Here is a 19,575-nt window from a genome sequence, read left to right as displayed (position 1 = left end):
ATCAAAAGTAAAGACAAAAGAATAGTCCAACATGGACTATATAATTCCTAGCACATCCCACTAGGATAGGTAAAGTAACTAACATGCGAAAGAATAGCCCAAAGCCGAGGGATGAACAGTCCCATAATAGCAAAACGAAATATAGCCTGTGGACTACCTAATCCAGAACCAACAGTAAAGCAATAAAAACAAAATAGGTCAAAGATGGACCACTTAATTCCTAGCACACCCCGCTAGGATAGGTAAAATAGCTAAAGTTGTTAAAACAGAAATGAAAACAGCTTATATCCCTGATGAAACAACCAGCGGCGCATTCAGCAGCCAGCTTCGAGCCAAATATCCCAAGAATCAAAACCAAGATGTAGACCTCCACTAGACAATATAGAACTTCCTGCCAGAATTGAGTAAACAAATCCATTAGTGATCCTGAAGGATTCCAGTAAAAACAGATAACCACAATATATGTCTCACATCACTAAACCCACAATAATCTCGCATCACTCAGTAGAATTTGGAATTTAGCACACAATATATAAGCTCTCATCACTCAACCCACACAGCAAAGCATTACTCCATAGCCTGCACATAATGCTTACAATATATATAAACATTAGATAAAACATTTGTGAGAAGCTATTTCACTCAACCCACAATTCTGTCTGTTGTAAATTTTTGGACTCACAACACTCAACCTTGACTGATCCAAGCACTTCTCATTACTACACATGAAGAAAACAGTTAGGAAAGAACACTCTGTTTGCTTACAATCACTCAACCCTCATATAGTGAACTCACATCACTCAGCAGCCCTCCCAGTGCCGAGAGCATGGGGCTTCAGGACAGTAGCAGGCAAATTCCAATGGTCAATGTACCAGTTGTCACCTGCATTTCTAGGAACATTTGTGATAGACAACAATCTACCCCGAATCAGTTGGACAATTATTTTAACCACCACTTCTTCTGGCTTGAATTCTTTGTTGAAAATTCTGTTATTCCTTTCAAGCCAGATTATATAAACAGAGCACAACAATGACAATTTGATGATTATGGATCTTAATGATCTTCTCTTAGTCTCTCTAGTAGCAAAGGGAATAATGCCAGGCCACTGAAAGTCAGGCCACTGCACATTACATTTAGCTTTGATTTCAGTCCAGATTTTAGTAGAGAAGACACAATCAAAAAAGAGGTGAGAATGAGTTTCGGTAACATGTTGGCAAAATGGGCAGGTTGGTGTAGGAGAGATGCCAAATAGCTGAAGCCTGTCACCAGTATTAAGCCTCTCCTGGACAGTCATCCAAACAACAAAACTAGCCCTAGGGATATGGTAAGCCCCCCAGATTAGTTTATGCCAAACAACTTTATCAAGCTTAAGCCTCCAATGATTCCAAACACCATTAATAGTAAATTTCCCATCAGAAAGAGACCAAGTAGGTTGATCATCCAGTAGAGGGTTAGGTCTGCAGCTAGTGGGGGTTGAAGAGATCAGCTCCCTTATTTCCCAAGAGTTGGGGACAGGCCACTTCCAAGAGTCCCCATCCATAATCTGATTGACCTTAGTCTCACTGTTAAGATTAGAGTCATACAAGATTCTGTCCCCAAATTTTTTCCATAAAGGACCAAGAGGATGCCAATTATCGTACCATAAAAAGGTAGAGTCACCCCTACCTATTTTGTGGATAATAAGGGGAGAAATTTTATCTCTAAGAGCAAGAATCTTCCTCCAAACCCAAGAAGAGTTGTGGGGAACCTTTACTCTCCAGAAACTTCTGCCCTTAAGTAAATACGATTTAACCCACTGGCACCACATAGACATCTCCCCTCCAGAGAAGAGGAACCAAATATGCTTGGTTATAGCAGCCATGTTCCAAACCTCTAAAGATTTAAAACCAAGACCACCTTCATTTTTAGGCACACAAATCTTATCCCAAGCAATTTTGGCACTATGTTTCTTAAGATCTGTGCCCGACCAGAAAAAAGCTCTAAGGATACCCTCAATCTCTCTAATAACCCTCTTGGGGACTAAAGCAAATAAAAAAAAAAAAACTAATTATAAACAACACTTTTTTTTTGGGTGAATAATTATAAACAACACTACAACATTATCCAACAAGATTGCTAAACAATAAATTTAAATTTGCCCATATATCATTTTTTAATCCCAAGTTACCCCTATCATCAAAAAAATAGATGAAAACTTGGAAATGATACATAGGCAAATAAACAAAAAAAACTTACTATTTATTAACCAAGTCAGCTCATAACAATGGCTGAACACAAAAATGATTGGCCACCAATTGAAAAGTGGCTGGCACCTTCTCAAAACACACCCCACCATTTGTTACAAAACCGTGGGCCAAATATAAATGGCCCCACAGATTTCTTCATATAAACCAATTAGGCGTGGCCCCAAAATCCCATTTTCAACACATATATTTGCCAAAACTCACCCATGTGTGAAAAGTTGAGTTTCCCTCCCAAATTAGCCACTCTTTCATTTTCTCTAACTTTGTCTTCTAGCTCTCAAGAAGAAAGTTTCTCTCTAACTTTATCTGTGCTTCTCCATGCTTCTCCGTTCTGTTCTAGTAACTACATAGCTTGGGTCCCGTAAATGTGTCATTCGCTTAACTGGCCAAGTTTAACTCAACCTAATCTTGCATAGCCACTGAGCAATAGAATTTACTGAATATTTGTACCTTAACGATATCAGTTTAACATAAGCATCACATTTATGGTTTCTTAAATCATTTAAGTGTTAAATTCTCAAGCCCAGAAGGATGAATTTGAATTCCCCTTGACTTTCTTCCAGTTCATTCCTCTTTCTTTTCTCTTATACTTTCTCTTCTGGCTCTCAAAGCAAAAAGTTACTATCTTTCTCTGTGCCTCTCCGTCCTTCTCTCTTTTGTTCAGGGAACAAATTAGCTTGCGCCCCTAATTGTTTCATTTGCCCGAGTGGCCAAGTTTAACTTAAACTAATCTTGCTTAGCCTCTCAGCAAGAGAATTTACTGAGTCATTGTCGCATAACGATCGTAGTTTAACATTAAACACCTCATTTAAGTTTTCCGAAATCACTTAAGCGTTTAATTCTCAAGTCTAAAACGATGAATTCGGATTCCCTTTAATTGTCTTCCTATTTCTCTTTCTTTTCTTTTAACTTTCTCGTCTAGCTATCAAGAAGATAGTTTTCTCTCCAACTTTCTCTGTGCTTCTCCATCCTTTCTATCTTTTGTTCTAGGAAACTAATTCGCTTGGGACCCTAACTGTTCCATTAGCTTAAGTGGCCAAGTTTAACTCCAACAAATCTTGCTTAGCATCTAAGAAAGAGAATTTACTGAGTAATTGCCACTTAACGATATTAGTTAAACATAAGCACCGCATTTAAGGTTTTCCAAATTCCCCAATTTACTGAGTAATATTTATTTTTCCAGGTGTAGTAGTGAGCTTAAAGCTAATATTTTGCACATTGCCAAATTCACTGAGGGCTCCCTCCCTGTGAAATACTTGGGTGTGCCTTTGATCACCACTAAGCTTAGAGCGTCTGATTGCCAAACTTTGGTTGATAGGATGACTAAAAGGATTAAAAGCTGGACCAATAAATTGCTATCTTATGCTGGAAGAGCCCAACTCATCCAGTCTATTCTTTTTTCGATGCAAGTTTATTGGTCCTCCATTTTTATTCTCCCTAAGAGGGTTATCCGCGACATAGAAAATCTTCTCAGATCTTTCCTTTGGTCTGGGACGGAGCTGAAAAAACATAGTGCTAAAATTGCTTGGAAGCAAATTTGCAAAAAAAAGATGAGGGTGGGCTTGGTTTTAAGGATATGGAGGTTTGGAATAAAGCGGCTATAGCCAAACATGTTTGGTACTTGTTTTCGGGTGGGGAATATTCCATGTGGTGTCAATGGGTTAAGTCCTACTTACTTAAGGGTAAGAGTTTTTGGGGTATTAAGGTGCCCAGTGATCCCTCCTGGGTTTGGAGGAAACTTTTGTCACTTAGGGATTTAATTTTCCCCCTTATCAAATTCAAACTTGGTAATGGAGGAAATGTGTTCCTCTAGTATGATAACTGGCACCCCTTTGGTTCGCTTCTGCTTCGGTATGGTCCTAGGATTTTGTATGATACCAACCTTCCTGATAGTTCTAAGGTTAGTTCTATTATCTCAAATGATTCTTGGAATTGGCCTTTTCCTAACTCTTGGGAGATACAGGAATGGATTGCTGCCACTCCTCCTTCTCTTAAACCTTCCCTTGATTCCCCTGATATTCCTGTGTGGAGCTTGACTGCTGATAGCTCTTTTTCTATCCACTCTGCTTGGGAATGTTGGAGGGACAAGGGCCCAAAGGTTACTTGGTCTAATCTTATTTTGGGTCCTCCTGTTATCCCTAGGGTTAGTTTCATTGTGTGGCTGGCTATTCATGAGAGACTTAACACCGGGGACAGGCTCCAAATCTTTGGTCTCCTTACTAGCCCTAGCTGCCCTTTATGTTGTGCTCCTGAGGAGAACCACTCCCATTTGTTCTTTGGGTGTCTCTATTCCTCTAGGATTTGGGCTGTTATCCAAGCTAAATGTAATTCCCACTGGCCTTCTCTGCCCTGGTCGGAACTTGTTGAGTTTGCTACTAAATCCATCAATGGTAAATCTCTGAAATCTGTGATTTTGAAGCTCTCTTTTCTCTGCACTATCTACCACATTTGGATGGAGAGAAATAGTAGAATCTTTAGTAAGGTTTTCAAACCTGAAGAGGTTGTCACTAACTCTATCATCCAAATGGTCAGGGGTAGACTCCTTTCTATGGAAAATGTGAAAGGTGACAACTGGTATTTGGAACAATGGAACCTGCCCTCTAAAATCCTGTTGCAATCCCAAACTACTGCAGTTGAAAGGAATTTGAGTGGTGTGAGTTATCCTACATTGAGGGTTGAGTGATGGTGAGCAGATATGGAGTGTTTTGTCTAACAAAGGGTGCTGTTTTGCAGATGGTTTTTATTCTCAGATTCTATCAGCTATTATGGACCCCAAATGTTTACAAAATATCTGGAGCCTATGAGGGGAGGGTTGAGGGATGCGAGCCAGTACAGATACTATTGTAAATGTGGGTTGAGTGGGGGGAGGAAGTACATATATGTTCTAACATGTGCCATATATTATATATATATATATATATATTTTGTGCAGGTTTATGGAATTCTCAAGTACATTGTTCAGCTGGCTGGAATGAGTGAGCACGAGATTTGTGGGCCGAGTGATGGGAGATATTACATTGAGTGGAGAGCTCTCCTTTCTTGTGGGTCGAGTGAGGGGAGGTCCTATACTGAGTGCTTGTTGTTTCTTCTTCTTTATGACTCAATATATTGTTATGGAAACTCCTTTCTATTATCTGTTGAACAGGTTAAGCAGCAACTTGTAAGGTGGGATTGCTCCTGGCAGTTTCTTTCGGATTGTTGTTGGGCTTGTTATTGGGCTGTGGCTGCAAGTAGCCTGCTGTTGGTGACTGCTTTTGGGCGTTGGCAGCAATCTGTGCCTGGTATTGCCTGGTGGTGTGACGGTGACGGCAGCCAGCGTCCCTATTTGACGTTGTACGCTATGTGGATATGCTCTTTGGTGATGGCTGCAAGTTGCCCCTTGCCTAGGCATCTCAGTGGGTTCAAAAGATGTTTTCATTTCTGTCTGTACATATACCCGTATAGTGTGTTTGTAATTTTGTATTCCATAATTTTGTCCCCTCTGTGGGCTGTTTTGTCTTTAGTTCTGGCCTTGTTTGAGACTAAGTACTGGGCTGGTGTTTTGTTGGTCTTCATGTTGGTCCTTGTACTACCCCAGTTCGGTGCAACTGCTGGGCTGGTGTTGTATTTGTGCAAGACCCTGTCTGTTGTGGGGACATGGGTTTTGAACAATTATTATGTTCTGCTTAGTTGTATTGGCTGCGTGTGTTCCCGGCCTAGTGGGTTGGTAGGTTTTGTTTCTTTTCGGTTTGGGTGTCATTGTTGTAGTTTGTGCTAGGGCCTGGGGGATGCCCCTTGTATTTGTGTAAATTTTCCTGTTTATTTATTTCTTATTCACCCAAAAAAAAAAAAAAATTCTCAAATCCAAAAGGATGAATTTGAATTCCCATTGATTTTCTTCCTCTTTCTGTTTCTTTTCTTGAACTGTCTACTCTAGCTCTAAAAAAAAAAAGTTTCTCTCTAACTTCTTGGCGCTTCTCCATCCTTCTCTCTTTTTTGTTCGAGAAACTAATTAGCCTCGGCCGCCTAATTGTTTCATTTGTTCAAGTGGCGAAGTTTAAATCAAACTAATCTTGCTTAACCTCTAACAAAGAGAATTTACTGAGTAATTGTAACTTAATTTATTCACCCAAGAATTGTATCTTAACAACCATTAGTTTAACTTAAACACCTCATTTGAGGTTTTCGAAATCTCCTAAGTGTTCAATTCTCATGTCCAAAAGGTTGAATTTGAATTCCGCCTGATTTTCTTCCTATTTCTCTTTTTTTTTTTCTCTAACTTTCTTGTCTAGCTCTCAAGAAAATAGTTTCTCTCTAACTTTCTCTGTGCTTCTCCATCCTTCTCTCTTTCGTTCGAGGAACTAATTAGCTTGGGCCCCTAATTGTTTCATTTGTTCAAGCGGCGAAGTTTATATCGAACTAATCTTGCGTAGCCTCTAACAAAGAGAACTTACTGAGTAATTGTAACTTAACGACATTAGTTTAACATAAGCACCTCATTTAAGGTTTTCGAAATCGCCTAAGTGTTCAATTCTCAAGTCCAAAAGGTTGAATTTGAGGTCCGTTTGATTTTCTTCCTATTTCTCTTTCTTTTCTCTAACTTTCTTGTCTAGCTCTCAAGAAGATAGTTTCTCCCTGACTTTCTCTGTGCTTCTCCATCCTTCTCTCTGTCGTTCGAGGAACTAATTAGCTTGGGCCCCTAATTGTTTCTTTTTTTTTTTGGGTGAATAGCCCCTAATTGTTTCATTAGCTTAAGTGGCCAAGTTGAAATCAAACTAATCTTGCCTACCCTCTAAGAAAACGAATTTACGGGGTAACTGTAGCTTAAAGATATTAGTTCAATTTAACCATCTCATCTGAGGTTTTCAAAATCACCCAAGTGTTCAATCCTCAAGTCCGAAAGGATCAATTTGAATACCCTGTAATTTTCTTCGTATTTCTCTTTCATTTTCTCTAACTTTGTCTTCTACCTCTCAAGAAAAATGTTTCTCTCTAACGTTATCTGTGCTTCTCCGTGCTTCTCCGTTCTGTTCTAGTAACTACATAGCTCGGGTCCCGTAAATGTGTCATTCGCTTAACTGGCCAAGTTTAACTCAATCTAATCTTGCATAGCCACTGAGCAATAGAATTTACTGAATATTTGTAGCTTAACGATATCAGTTTAACATAAGCATCACCTTTATGGTTTCTTAAATCATTTAAGTGTTAAATTCTTAAGCCCAGAAGGATGAATTTGAATTCCCGTTGACTTTCTTCCAATTCCTCTTTCTTTTCTCTTATACTTTCTCTTCTAGCTCTCAAAGCAGAAAGTTTCTATCTTTCTCTGTGCCTCTCCATCCTTCTCTCTTTTGTTCTGGGAACAAATTAGCTTGCGCCCCTAATTGTTTCATTTGCCCGAGTGGCCAAGTTTAACTTAAACTAATCTTGCTTAGCCTCTCAGCAAGAGAATTTACTGAGTCATTGTCGCATAACGGTCGTAGTTTAACATTAAACACCTCATTTAAGTTTTTCGAAATCACTTAATCGTTTTAATTCTCAAGTCTAAAACGATGAATTTGAATTCCCTTTAATTGTCTTCCTATTTCTCTTTCTTTTCTTTTAATTTTCTCGTCTAGCTCTCAAGAAGATAGTTTTCTCTCCAACTTTCACTGTGCTTCTCCATCCTTCTATCTTTTGTTCTAAGAAACTAATTCGCTTGGGACCCTCACTGTTCCATAGCTTAAGTGGCCAAGTTTAACTCCAACAAATCTTGCTTAGCATCTAAGAAAGAGAATTTACTGAGTAATTGCCACTTAACGATATTAGTTAAACATAAGCACCGCATTTAAGGTTTTCCAAATTCCCCAACTGTTCAATTCTCAAGCCCAAAAGGACGAATGTGAATTCCCTATGATTTTTTTTCCCGTTTCTCTTTCTTTTCTCTAACTGTCTCTTCTATATCTCTCAAGAAAAAAGTTTATCTCTAACTTTCTCTGTGCTTCACCGTCCTTCTCTCTTTTGTTCTAGGAACTAATTAGGTTGGGCCCCTAATTGTTCCATTAGTTTAAGTGGCCAAGTTTAACTCAAACTAATCTTGCTTAGCCTCTGAGAAAGAGAATTTACTGAGTAACTGTAGCTGAACGATATTAGTTTAACTTAAACACCTCATTTATGATTTTCCAAGTCACCTAAGTGTTCAATTCTCAACTCCAAAAGGATGAATGTGAATTCCCTATGATTTTCTTCCTACTTCTCTCTCTTTTCTCTAACTTTCTCTTCTTCTAGCTCTCAGGATAAAAGTCCCCCTCTAACTTTCTCTGTGCTTCCCCATCCTTCTCTCTTTCGTTCAAGGAACTAATTAGCTTGGGACCCTAATTGTTCCATTAGCTTAAGTGGCCAAGTTTAAGTCAAACTAATCTTGTTTAGCCTCAAAGATAGAGAATTTACTGAGTAATTATCGATACTAGTTTGACTTAAGCACGTCATTTAAGGTTTTCTAAGTCACCTAAGTGTTCAATTCTCAAATCATGCAAGGTTTGGAGGAATTCGGGAAATTGTCCAGTCTCACTCCTAATCCTAGTAAGAGTAATATTTATTTTTCCAGGTGTAGTAGTGAGCTTAAAGCTAATATTTTGCACATTGCCAAATTCACTGAGGGCTCCCTCCCTGTGAAATACTTGGGTGTGCCTTTGATCACCACTAAGCTTAGAGCGTCTGATTGCCAAACTTTGGTTGATAGGATGACTAAAAGGATTAAAAGCTGGACCAATAAATTGCTATCTTATGCTGGAAGAGCCCAACTCATCCAGTCTATTCTTTTTTCGATGCAAGTTTATTGGTCCTCCATTTTTATTCTCCCTAAGAGGGTTATCCGCGACATAGAAAATCTTCTCAGATCTTTCCTTTGGTCTGGGACGGAGCTGAAAAAACATAGTGCTAAAATTGCTTGGAAGCAAATTTGCAAAAAAAAGATGAGGGTGGGCTTGGTTTTAAGGATATGGAGGTTTGGAATAAAGCGGCTATAGCCAAACATGTTTGGTACTTGTTTTCGGGTGGGGAATATTCCATGTGGTGTCAATGGGTTAAGTCCTACTTACTTAAGGGTAAGAGTTTTTGGGGTATTAAGGTGCCCAGTGATCCCTCCTGGGTTTGGAGGAAACTTTTGTCACTTAGGGATTTAATTTTCCCCCTTATCAAATTCAAACTTGGTAATGGAGGAAATGTGTTCCTCTAGTATGATAACTGGCACCCCTTTGGTTCGCTTCTGCTTCGGTATGGTCCTAGGATTTTGTATGATACCAACCTTCCTGATAGTTCTAAGGTTAGTTCTATTATCTCAAATGATTCTTGGAATTGGCCTTTTCCTAACTCTTGGGAGATACAGGAATGGATTGCTGCCACTCCTCCTTCTCTTAAACCTTCCCTTGATTCCCCTAATATTCCTGTGTGGAGCTTGACTGCTGATAGCTCTTTTTCTATCCACTCTGCTTGGGAATGTTGGAGGGACAAGGGCCCAAAGGTTACTTGGTCTAATCTTATTTTGGGTCCTCCTGTTATCCCTAGGGTTAGTTTCATTGTGTGGCTGGCTATTCATGAGAGACTTAACACCGGGGACAGGCTCCAAATCTTTGGTCTCCTTACTAGCCCTAGCTGCCCTTTATGTTGTGCTCCTGAGGAGAACCACTCCCATTTGTTCTTTGGGTGTCTCTATTCCTCTAGGATTTGGGCTGTTATCCAAGCTAAATGTAATTCCCACTGGCCTTCTCTGCCCTGGTCGGAACTTGTTGAGTTTGCTACTAAATCCATCAATGGTAAATCTCTGAAATCTGTGATTTTGAAGCTCTCTTTTCTCTGCACTATCTACCACATTTGGATGGAGAGAAATAGTAGAATCTTTAGTAAGGTTTTCAAACCTGAAGAGGTTGTCACTAACTCTATCATCCAAATGGTCAGGGGTAGACTCCTTTCTATGGAAAATGTGAAAGGTGACAACTGGTATTTGGAACAATGGAACCTGCCCTCTAAAATCCTGTTGCAATCCCAAACTACTGCAGTTGAAAGGAATTTGAGTGGTGTGAGTTATCCTACATTGAGGGTTGAGTGATGGTGAGCAGATATGGAGTGTTTTGTCTAACAAAGGGTGCTGTTTTGCAGATGGTTTTTATTCTCAGATTCTATCAGCTATTATGGACCCCAAATGTTTACAAAATATCTGGAGCCTATGAGGGGAGGGTTGAGGGATGCGAGCCAGTACAGATACTATTGTAAATGTGGGTTGAGTGGGGGGAGGAAGTACATATATGTTCTAACATGTGCCATATATTATATATATATATATATATATTTTGTGCAGGTTTATGGAATTCTCAAGTACATTGTTCAGCTGGCTGGAATGAGTGAGCACGAGATTTGTGGGCCGAGTGATGGGAGATATTACATTGAGTGGAGAGCTCTCCTTTCTTGTGGGTCGAGTGAGGGGAGGTCCTATACTGAGTGCTTGTTGTTTCTTCTTCTTTATGACTCAATATATTGTTATGGAAACTCCTTTCTATTATCTGTTGAACAGGTTAAGCAGCAACTTGTAAGGTGGGATTGCTCCTGGCAGTTTCTTTCGGATTGTTGTTGGGCTTGTTATTGGGCTGTGGCTGCAAGTAGCCTGCTGTTGGTGACTGCTTTTGGGCGTTGGCAGCAATCTGTGCCTGGTATTGCCTGGTGGTGTGACGGTGACGGCAGCCAGCGTCCCTATTTGACGTTGTACGCTATGTGGATATGCTCTTTGGTGATGGCTGCAAGTTGCCCCTTGCCTAGGCATCTCAGTGGGTTCAAAAGATGTTTTCATTTCTGTCTGTACATATACCCGTATAGTGTGTTTGTAATTTTGTATTCCATAATTTTGTCCCCTCTGTGGGCTGTTTTGTCTTTAGTTCTGGCCTTGTTTGAGACTAAGTACTGGGCTGGTGTTTTGTTGGTCTTCATGTTGGTCCTTGTACTACCCCAGTTCGGTGCAACTGCTGGGCTGGTGTTGTATTTGTGCAAGACCCTGTCTGTTGTGGGGACATGGGTTTTGAACAATTATTATGTTCTGCTTAGTTGTATTGGCTGCGTGTGTTCCCGGTCTAGTGGGTTGGTAAGTTTTGTTTCTTTTCGGTTTGGGTGTCATTGTTGTAGTTTGTGCTAGGGCCTGGGGGATGCCCCTTGTATTTGTGTAAATTTTCCTGTTTATTTATTTCTTATTCACCCAAAAAAAAAAAAAAAATTCTCAAATCCAAAAGGATGAATTTGAATTCCCATTGATTTTCTTCCTCTTTCTGTTTCTTTTCTCGAACTGTCTCCTCTAGCTCTAAAAAAAAAAAGTTTTTTTTTTTTTGGGTAAGTAAGTAATAAAATAAAAACAGTGAAATTTACAAGTTTACAAGGGGCATACCCCAGGCACGCCCAAACAACAAATAAAAACATATATAACCAACAAAAAACTACCACGACACCCCTAAGAAAGGGGGTAAACAAGAAATTAAAACTAAAACACAATAACCCAACTTTGCCCATATATTCTTTTTGTCCTCAAAGTAACCCCTACCGTCAGAGATAATAGAAGGGAACTTGAGGTGAATATATGGGCAAAAAATCGGGTACCTAACAAACACAATAATAATAAAAAATCAAAAATTGTCCATATATCATTTTAATCTCCAAATACCCTCTACCATAAAAATAATAGATAGGTATTGGGGAATGATATATGGACAATTTTACCAACGTGGTAAAAACCCACAAAACAAGTTAGCACTATTGGCCCCGTGGGCCCACCGTAAATCAAAAGATGGACCATACACTTCATTACAGCGCTGCCAGCCAATATAACAATTCAAAACCATTACTGGTTTACCCAAAAACCGTGGGCCAAAAGCATACCCACCATCCCAGAATTCAAAACCCCTTGGCGGGAGAAGACCCACCCTCCACCCACGTGGTGCAACCTGCTACACAGCAACATTACAACATCACTCATCACACGTCAAAACACATCATACATAGGTGATGTAGAGCCTATGAAAGCACCCAGCTACATTTGTTAATGAATCCCACGCGCCCAAAACTCGTGAAACCCACTTCAACTCCTTCGTAGCTCACGTATTAAAAATACACCAGCATCGGAAGTCCACCATGGCCGGCGAAGCTTGATTACCTAGAACATGAGTCTGCCGTCGGAAAACCCAGCATCGCTAGCCAACTCATGTATGCCAAACATGGCAGCCAACCCGCAGAACCCCAAAAATCCACCACGTTGCTCCAAAATATAGCAGCAATGGCAGCAACCCTGAACCAGAACACCATTAACATACACGCCGGCGAGCATGTGCCAAAAAACACAAAACCACCCAGAAAAAATCTGGGCTAAAAACACGACTGTCATGAGCATCCTGCACACCGCCGTAGAAGAACAGAGCTTGATCATCATCGCCGAAGCAAACTGAGACTAGCCCCCCTTCGCATGCATACAATAATCATTAAACATGACTAGCCTCTAGCATAAAGACATCCAGCAGGTACAACACCAAGCTGCAGACCTACCGGTGACATACCCAGACGCCTCCAGGGAACTTCAACATCCTCAAACTAGCAGCTTACAAGAGAACAGTACCCACCATCGCACCATCTAACCCACCAACAAAGACCAGACCCCGTAAACACAGGCCTATAATGACCACGGTGAATCTGACCCTCGAGGGCCGACAGGTGCCATGGCTGACCGCATCTCAACATAGGCCATCTAGTTTGTAGAGAGAGAAAGTAAAGCCCAGAGACAACCAGAGAACTCCAAGAAACTTGAAATTCACGAAGATAGATCAGCACCACCCCTCAATGGGGCTTAACAGACTTGATTCATGCTCAATCCGCCCACAGATGGGGGTAAAGGAGCAAAGCAAACTGGTCAGAAATGCACCAGTACAACACTACAACCATGATACACCACCGGGGGGAGCATTCTCTCTCTAGAATCTAGAGAGAGAGGCTCTGCTTTCTTCCCCTTGTAATTGAAAAAAAAAAAAAAAAAAAAAAAAAAGTTTCTCTCTAACTTCTTGGCGCTTCTCCATCCTTCTCTCTTTTTTGTTCGAGAAACTAATTAGCCTCGGCCGCCTAATTGTTTCATTTGTTCAAGTGGCGAAGTTTAAATCAAACTAATCTTGCTTAGCCTCTAACAAAGAGAATTTACTGAGTAATTGTAACTTAATTTATTCACCCAAGAATTGTATCTTAACAACCATTAGTTTAACTTAAACACCTCATTTGAGGTTTTCGAAATCTCCTAAGTGTTCAATTCTCATGTCCAAAAGGTTGAATTTGAATTCCGCCTGATTTTCTTCCTATTTCTCTTTTTTTTTTTCTCTAACTTTCTTGTCTAGCTCTCAAGAAGATAGTTTCTCTCTAACTTTCTCTGTGCTTCTCCATCCTTCTCTCTTTCGTTCGAGGAACTAATTAGCTTGGGCCCCTAATTGTTTCATTTGTTCAAGCGGCGAAGTTTATATCGAACTAATCTTGCTTAGCCTCTAACAAAGAGAACTTACTGAGTAATTGTAACTTAACAACATTAGTTTAACATAAGCACCTCATTTAAGGTTTTCGAAATCGCCTAAGTGTTCAATTCTCAAGTCCAAAAGGTTGAATTTGAGTTCCGTTTGATTTTCTTCCTATTTCTCTTTCTTTTCTCTAACTTTCTTGTCTAGCTCTCAAGAAGATAGTTTCTCCCTGACTTTCTCTGTGCTTCTCCATCCTTCTCTCTGTCGTTCGAGGAACTAATTAGCTTGGGCCCCTAATTATTTCTTTTTTTTTTTTGGGTGAATAGCCCCTAATTGTTTCATTAGCTTAAGTGGCCAAGTTGAAATCAAACTAATCTTGCCTACCCTCTAAGAAAACGAATTTACGGGGTAACTGTAGCTTAAAGATATTAGTTCAATTTAACCATCTCATCTAAGGTTTTCAAAATCACCCAAGTGTTCAATTCTCAAGTCCGAAAGGATCAATTTGAATTCTCTGTAATTTTCTTCGTATTTCTCTTTCATTTTCTCTAACTTTGTCTTCTACCTCTCAAGAAAAATGTTTCTCTCTAGATCTGTGCTTCTCCGTGCTGTTTTAGTAACTACATAGCTCGGGTCCCGTAAATGTGTCATTCGCTTAACTGGCCAAGTTTAACTCAATCAAATCTTGCATAGCCACTGAGCAATAGAATTTACTGAATATTTGTAGCTTAACGATATCAGTTTAACATAAGCATCACCTTTATGGTTTCTTAAATCATTTAAGTGTTAAATTCTTAAGCCCAGAAGGATGAATTTGAATTCCCCTTGCCTTTTTTTTTGGGTAAGTAATTCCCCATGACTTTCTTCCAATTCCTCTTTCTTTTCTCTTATACTTTCTCTTCTGGCTCTCAAAGCAGAAAGTTTCTATCTTTCTCTGTGCCTCTCCATCCTTCTCTCTTTTGTTCCGGGAACAAATTAGCTTGCGCCCCTAATTGTTTCATTTGCCCGAGTGGCCAAGTTTAACTTAAACTAATCTTGCTTAGCCTCTCAGCAAGAGAATTTACTAAGTCATTGTCGCATAACGATCGTAGTTTAACATTAAACACCTCATTTAAGTTTTTCGAAATCACTTAATCGTTTTAATTCTCAAGTCTAAAACGATGAATTTGAATTCCCTTTAATTGTCTTCCTATTTCTCTTTCTTTTCTTTTAATTTTCTCGTCTAGCTCTCAAGAAGATAGTTTTCTCTCCAACTTTCTCTGTGCTTCTCCGTCCTTCTATCTTTTGTTCTAGGAAACTAATTCGCTTGGGACCCTCACTGTTCCATAGCTGAAGTGGCCAAGTTTAACTCCAACAAATCTTGCTTAGCATCTAAGAAAGAGAATTTACTGAGTAATTGCCACTTAACGATATTAGTTAAACATAAGCACCGCATTTATGGTTTTCCAAATTCCCCAACTGTTCAATTCTCAAGCCCAAAAGGACGAATGTGAATTCCCTATGATTTTTTTTCCTGTTTCTCTTTCTTTTCTCTAACTGTCTCTTCTATCTCTCAAGAAAAAAGTTTATCTCTAACTTTCTCTGTGCTTCACCGTCCTTCTCTCTTTTGTTCTAGGAACTAATTAGCTTGGGCCCCTAATTGTTCCATTAGTTTAAGTGGCCAAGTTTAACTCAAACTAATCTTGTTTAGCCTCTGAGAAAGAGAATTTACTGAGTAACTGTAGCTGAACGATATTAGTTTAACTTAAACACCTCATTTATGATTTTCCAAGTCACCTAAGTGTTCAATTCTCAACTCCAAAAGGATGAATGTGAATTCCCTATGATTTTTTTCCTACTTCTCTTTCTTTTCTCTAACTTTCTCTTCTTCTAGCTCTCAGGATAAAAGTCCCCCTCTAACTTTCTCTGTGCTTCCCCATCCTTTTCTCTTTCGTTCAAGGAACTAATTAGCTTGGGACCCTAATTGTTCCATTAGCTTAAGTGGCCAAGTTTAAGTCAAACTAATCTTGTTTAGCCTCAAAGACAGTTTCTCCACTCCAGAGAGAGAGCAAAGGGGAAGAAAGCAGAGCCTCTCTCTCTAGATTCTAGAGAGAGAAAGCTCCCCCCTATGGTAGTTCATTGTGTTGATGCTCTGGTGCACTTCAGGCCAGTTGTTTATCTCCTCTACCCATTAACTTGGATGTGAGTGAGTTTTGTTTTCTGTTATGTAAATTTCCGACAGAGAAGTGGAGTGATCTGCTCTCCATATTTCAGATGGAGTTTTACGGCAGATTTGCTGGGTTCTTATTGTTTCAGTCCGGCCATGTTCAGTATGGCTGGTCTTGGGTTCTCTATTGTCCCACACATCAGTTCCTTCTCTTGGATTCATAGCTCCGGTGGTTACTCCGGTTGTTTATTTGAGGCTGGAACCGAGACTGTGAGAGAAAGATAGAGTTATGTTGGTTTTGGTATACTCTAGATTCTGAAGTTTTTCAGTCCGTGAGTGGTTGCTGGGCGGTGAAGATCTCTTTAGGAGTTTTACCCCGGTGGTGATGAGATTCCCTTATCAGATTCTTTGTCTGGTTTACGGTGCTTTGTGTTGTTACTATTTCTGGTCTTAATTTGTCTAGATTTAGGTAGGCTTGAAAATTTTTGTGGTTCGTTGCTGCTCTGAAGATGAAGCTCTGGTGCTGTTTCGGCCAGATGTTTGGCCCTAATACTCGAGTCTAAGTTTGAGTGAGCTAGTTTGGTGGCTTTGCTGTGAGAGATGGGTGTTTCTGGCGCTCCATCCCATTTCATGAGTTGTTCATTTTGGCTATTTATTGGCTGGTTTGGGTGGGGTTCTTGGGTACCAAGATTGTATGAGTTCTGGGTTGTGATGTCGTCGGGTTTGCTTGACAACGTTGCTACAGTATCTCTTGTCACGGGTTAGCTCCATCGCTGGCGGTGATTCATTGGTTTTTAAGCAAGTCGGTGTTGCCGTCTCTGTCATGTTCACGTAGCGCCGTCATCGACGTCGGACCAGTTGTTGTCAGGTTGGCCGGCTGACTTGATCTAGTTGATGTTCGGCAGCATGGTTTATTTTATGGTGGGTGCTGTCGCCGGTGGTTGGTGAATGGTTCAGGTTGTATAGCTATCCCCAACACCAGTATTACAGTTGGTTGAGGTTTTTGAAGGGGACGATGTATGCCTCACGTAAGTCATAGCGCGTGGAGGTTTTATGGATGTTGTGTAGCGTGATATGGCCTGTATGCTGTGCTTGAAGTGTGTTGGGAATGGTAAAAGCTATATCAACTTTACATATATTTATATATATTTTTGGTTGATTTGTGCTTTTTGCCGCCCATTTTGGGACGTGGTGATATGGTTGGTGGGGCCCCTTGTGAGTTCAAAGTTGTATTGAAAATATTTCAGAAAAGTCTTGGTGGCCCACGTGCTTGATGATGGCATGTCTTTGGGAAGTGCATCAAGTGGGTTGTAGTTCGCCTACGGTTTTACAATACAGGTAATAGTTTGTATTATATTCAGATTATTTTATAATGGAGCTATATGTGCTGTATATGGAGTTTGATGAGCCATTGTTTTGGTTCAAATATTTACGGTTTGGTCCACCTTTTGGATATGGAGTCATCTAGTTTTGGGGCCGGCTACTGTTGGAGTGTTGTTTTTCTTGGCATTTTGTGGGCAGTCCGTGGGCCACCTCTAATGGTGCATGTGGTCTTGTTCATTTTGGGCCTATTCTTGGGTTCAAGTTGTGTTGGGTCTCAATTTATTGGTGTGCCCATATATTTTTGTTTAGCCACAATGCAGCGAACTTTTTGTAGTTGGTTACTTCATGTTGATTGATCGTGTGATCCTCATGTGACTCGATATGAGGGTTGTTTTGAACCATCTCCGCCAAGAGTGATTGGGGAGTCACTGCTATGGGGTTTAGTGGTTTGATAACTAGCCGAGTTCGAGACTGGGAGATGAGCGGGAGGATAGCTACTGGTTTTCTGGTCGCTTCTTGTCTTCATGTGACCCATCCTAATTGATTGTATTGCCACGCCTGACATGGAGTGAAGGGGACACTGCCGTGGGGTTTGAGGCTTAAGATCTACCGAGGAAGGGACTGGGGGATGTGATGATTGCTCTCATGTTTTGTTGGCTATGTATTGGTTTCCTGCAGCGAGGCTATTGTTTTTTCACTAAACTTCACAAGACCGTTGATTATGGTGATTGACTATGCAAGTTTTTTTGGGTGGATAGACTATGCAAGTTTCATGTGACTCAGCCAGGATCTTTCATGGGATAGATCTTTTCCTTCGTCATGGCTTTGGTTGAGTGGCTAGGATGCTATGAGAAGCGAGATGCTTATTGGATTCCATGTTTTCATCCAAGGTAGAGACTAGGAGCAAGCGGGGGAACTTATCATTTCCAATTGGCCTCGTTGGGTGTTTAGTTAGTTACATTTGTATTGTGTGTTTGTCTGTTATGTTTTATGAGTCTGTGATTTGTTTTTGTTTATTTGTCCATATATCCACCCCAAGTTTTCATCTATTATCTCTGATGGTAGGAGTTTACTTGGGAACAAAAAGGATATATGGGCAAAGTGGAGTTCTTTCGCTTTTGCGAGGGTGGTTTTATGTTGTAGGATATCCAGTGGTAGTTTTATGTTGTTTTTTTTGTTTGGCTATTATTTGTTGTAGGGCGTACCTGGGGTATGCCCCTTGTAAACTTGTACATTTTACTGTCTTTATTTTATGACTTACTTACCCAAAAAAAAAAAAAAAAAAAAAGCCTCAAAGATAGAGAATTTACTGAGTAATTATCGATACTAGTTTGACTTAAGCACGTCATTTAAGGTTTTCTAAGTCATCTAAGTGTTCAATTCTCAAATCATGCAAGGTTTGGAGGAATTCAGGAAATTGTCCGGTCTCACTCCTAATCCTAGTAAGAGTAATATTTATTTTTCCGGGTGTAGTAGTGAGCTTAAAGCTAATATTTTGCACATTGCCAAATTCACTGAGGGCTCCCTCCCTGTGAAATACTTGGGTGTGCCTTTGATCACCACTAAGCTTAGAGCGTCTGATTGCCAAACTTTGGTTGATAGGATGACTAAAAGGATTAAAAGCTAGACCAATAAATTGCTATCTTATGCTGGAAGAGCCCAACTCATCCAGTCTATTCTTTTTTCGATGCAAGTTTATTGGTCCTCCATTTTTATTCTCCCTAAGAGGGTTATCCGCGACATAGAAAATCTTCTCAGATCTTTCCTTTGGTCTGGGACGGAGTTGAAAAAACATAGTGCTAAAATTGCTTGGAAGCAAATTTGCAAAAAAAAAAAGATGAGGGTGGGCTTGGTTTTAAGGATATGGAGGTTTGGAATAAAGCGGCTATAGCCAAACATGTTTGGTACTTGTTTTCGGGTGGGGAATATTCCATGTGGTGTCAATGGGTTAAGTCCTACTTACTTAAGGGTAAGAGTTTTTGGGGTATTAAGGTGCCCAGTGATCCCTCCTGGGTTTGGAGGAAACTTTTGTCACTTAGGGATTTAATTTTCCCCCTTATCAAATTCAAACTTGGTAATGGAGGAAATGTGTTCCTCTAGTATGATAACTGGCACCCCTTTGGTTCGCTTCTGCTTCCTCTAGGATTTTGTATGATACCAACCTTCCTGATAGTTCTAAGGTTAGTTCTATTATCTCAAATGATTCTTGGAATTGGCCTTTTCCTAACTCTTGGGAGATACAGGAATGGATTGCTGCCACTCCTCCTTCTCTTAAACCTTCCCTTGATTCCCCTGATATTCCTGTGTGGAGCTTGACTGCTGATGGCTCTTTTTCTGTCCACTCTGCTTGGGAATGTTGGAGGGACAAGGGCCCAAAGGTTACTTG

The 19,575-nt window shown here is 40.2% G+C and overlaps 1 protein-coding gene across 1 annotated transcript; it reads right to left on the bottom strand.

The window, feature by feature from the left end:
• Window positions 1-796: 796 nt before the first annotated feature.
• On the bottom strand, window positions 797-1,861 carry LOC145816182 (uncharacterized). The gene has a single exon (XM_082912496.1). The coding sequence runs from the start codon at window positions 1,859-1,861 to the stop codon at window positions 797-799; it is 1,065 nt and encodes a 354-aa protein (XP_082768622.1).
• Between the last annotated feature and the right edge of the window lie 17,714 nt (window positions 1,862-19,575).

Source organism: Camellia sinensis, chromosome 1 (assembly GCF_055761805.1).
Source record: "Camellia sinensis isolate YWXY chromosome 1, ASM5576180v1, whole genome shotgun sequence".
Classification (NCBI taxonomy): Eukaryota; Viridiplantae; Streptophyta; class Magnoliopsida; order Ericales; family Theaceae; genus Camellia; species Camellia sinensis.
This window is presented reverse-complemented; position numbering and strand designations above follow the sequence as displayed.

Coding starts and splice junctions, on each gene's coding strand:
- LOC145816182 (XM_082912496.1), bottom strand. CDS start 1,861: ATGGCTGCTATAACCAAGCATATTTGGTTCCTCTTCTCTGGAGGGGAG.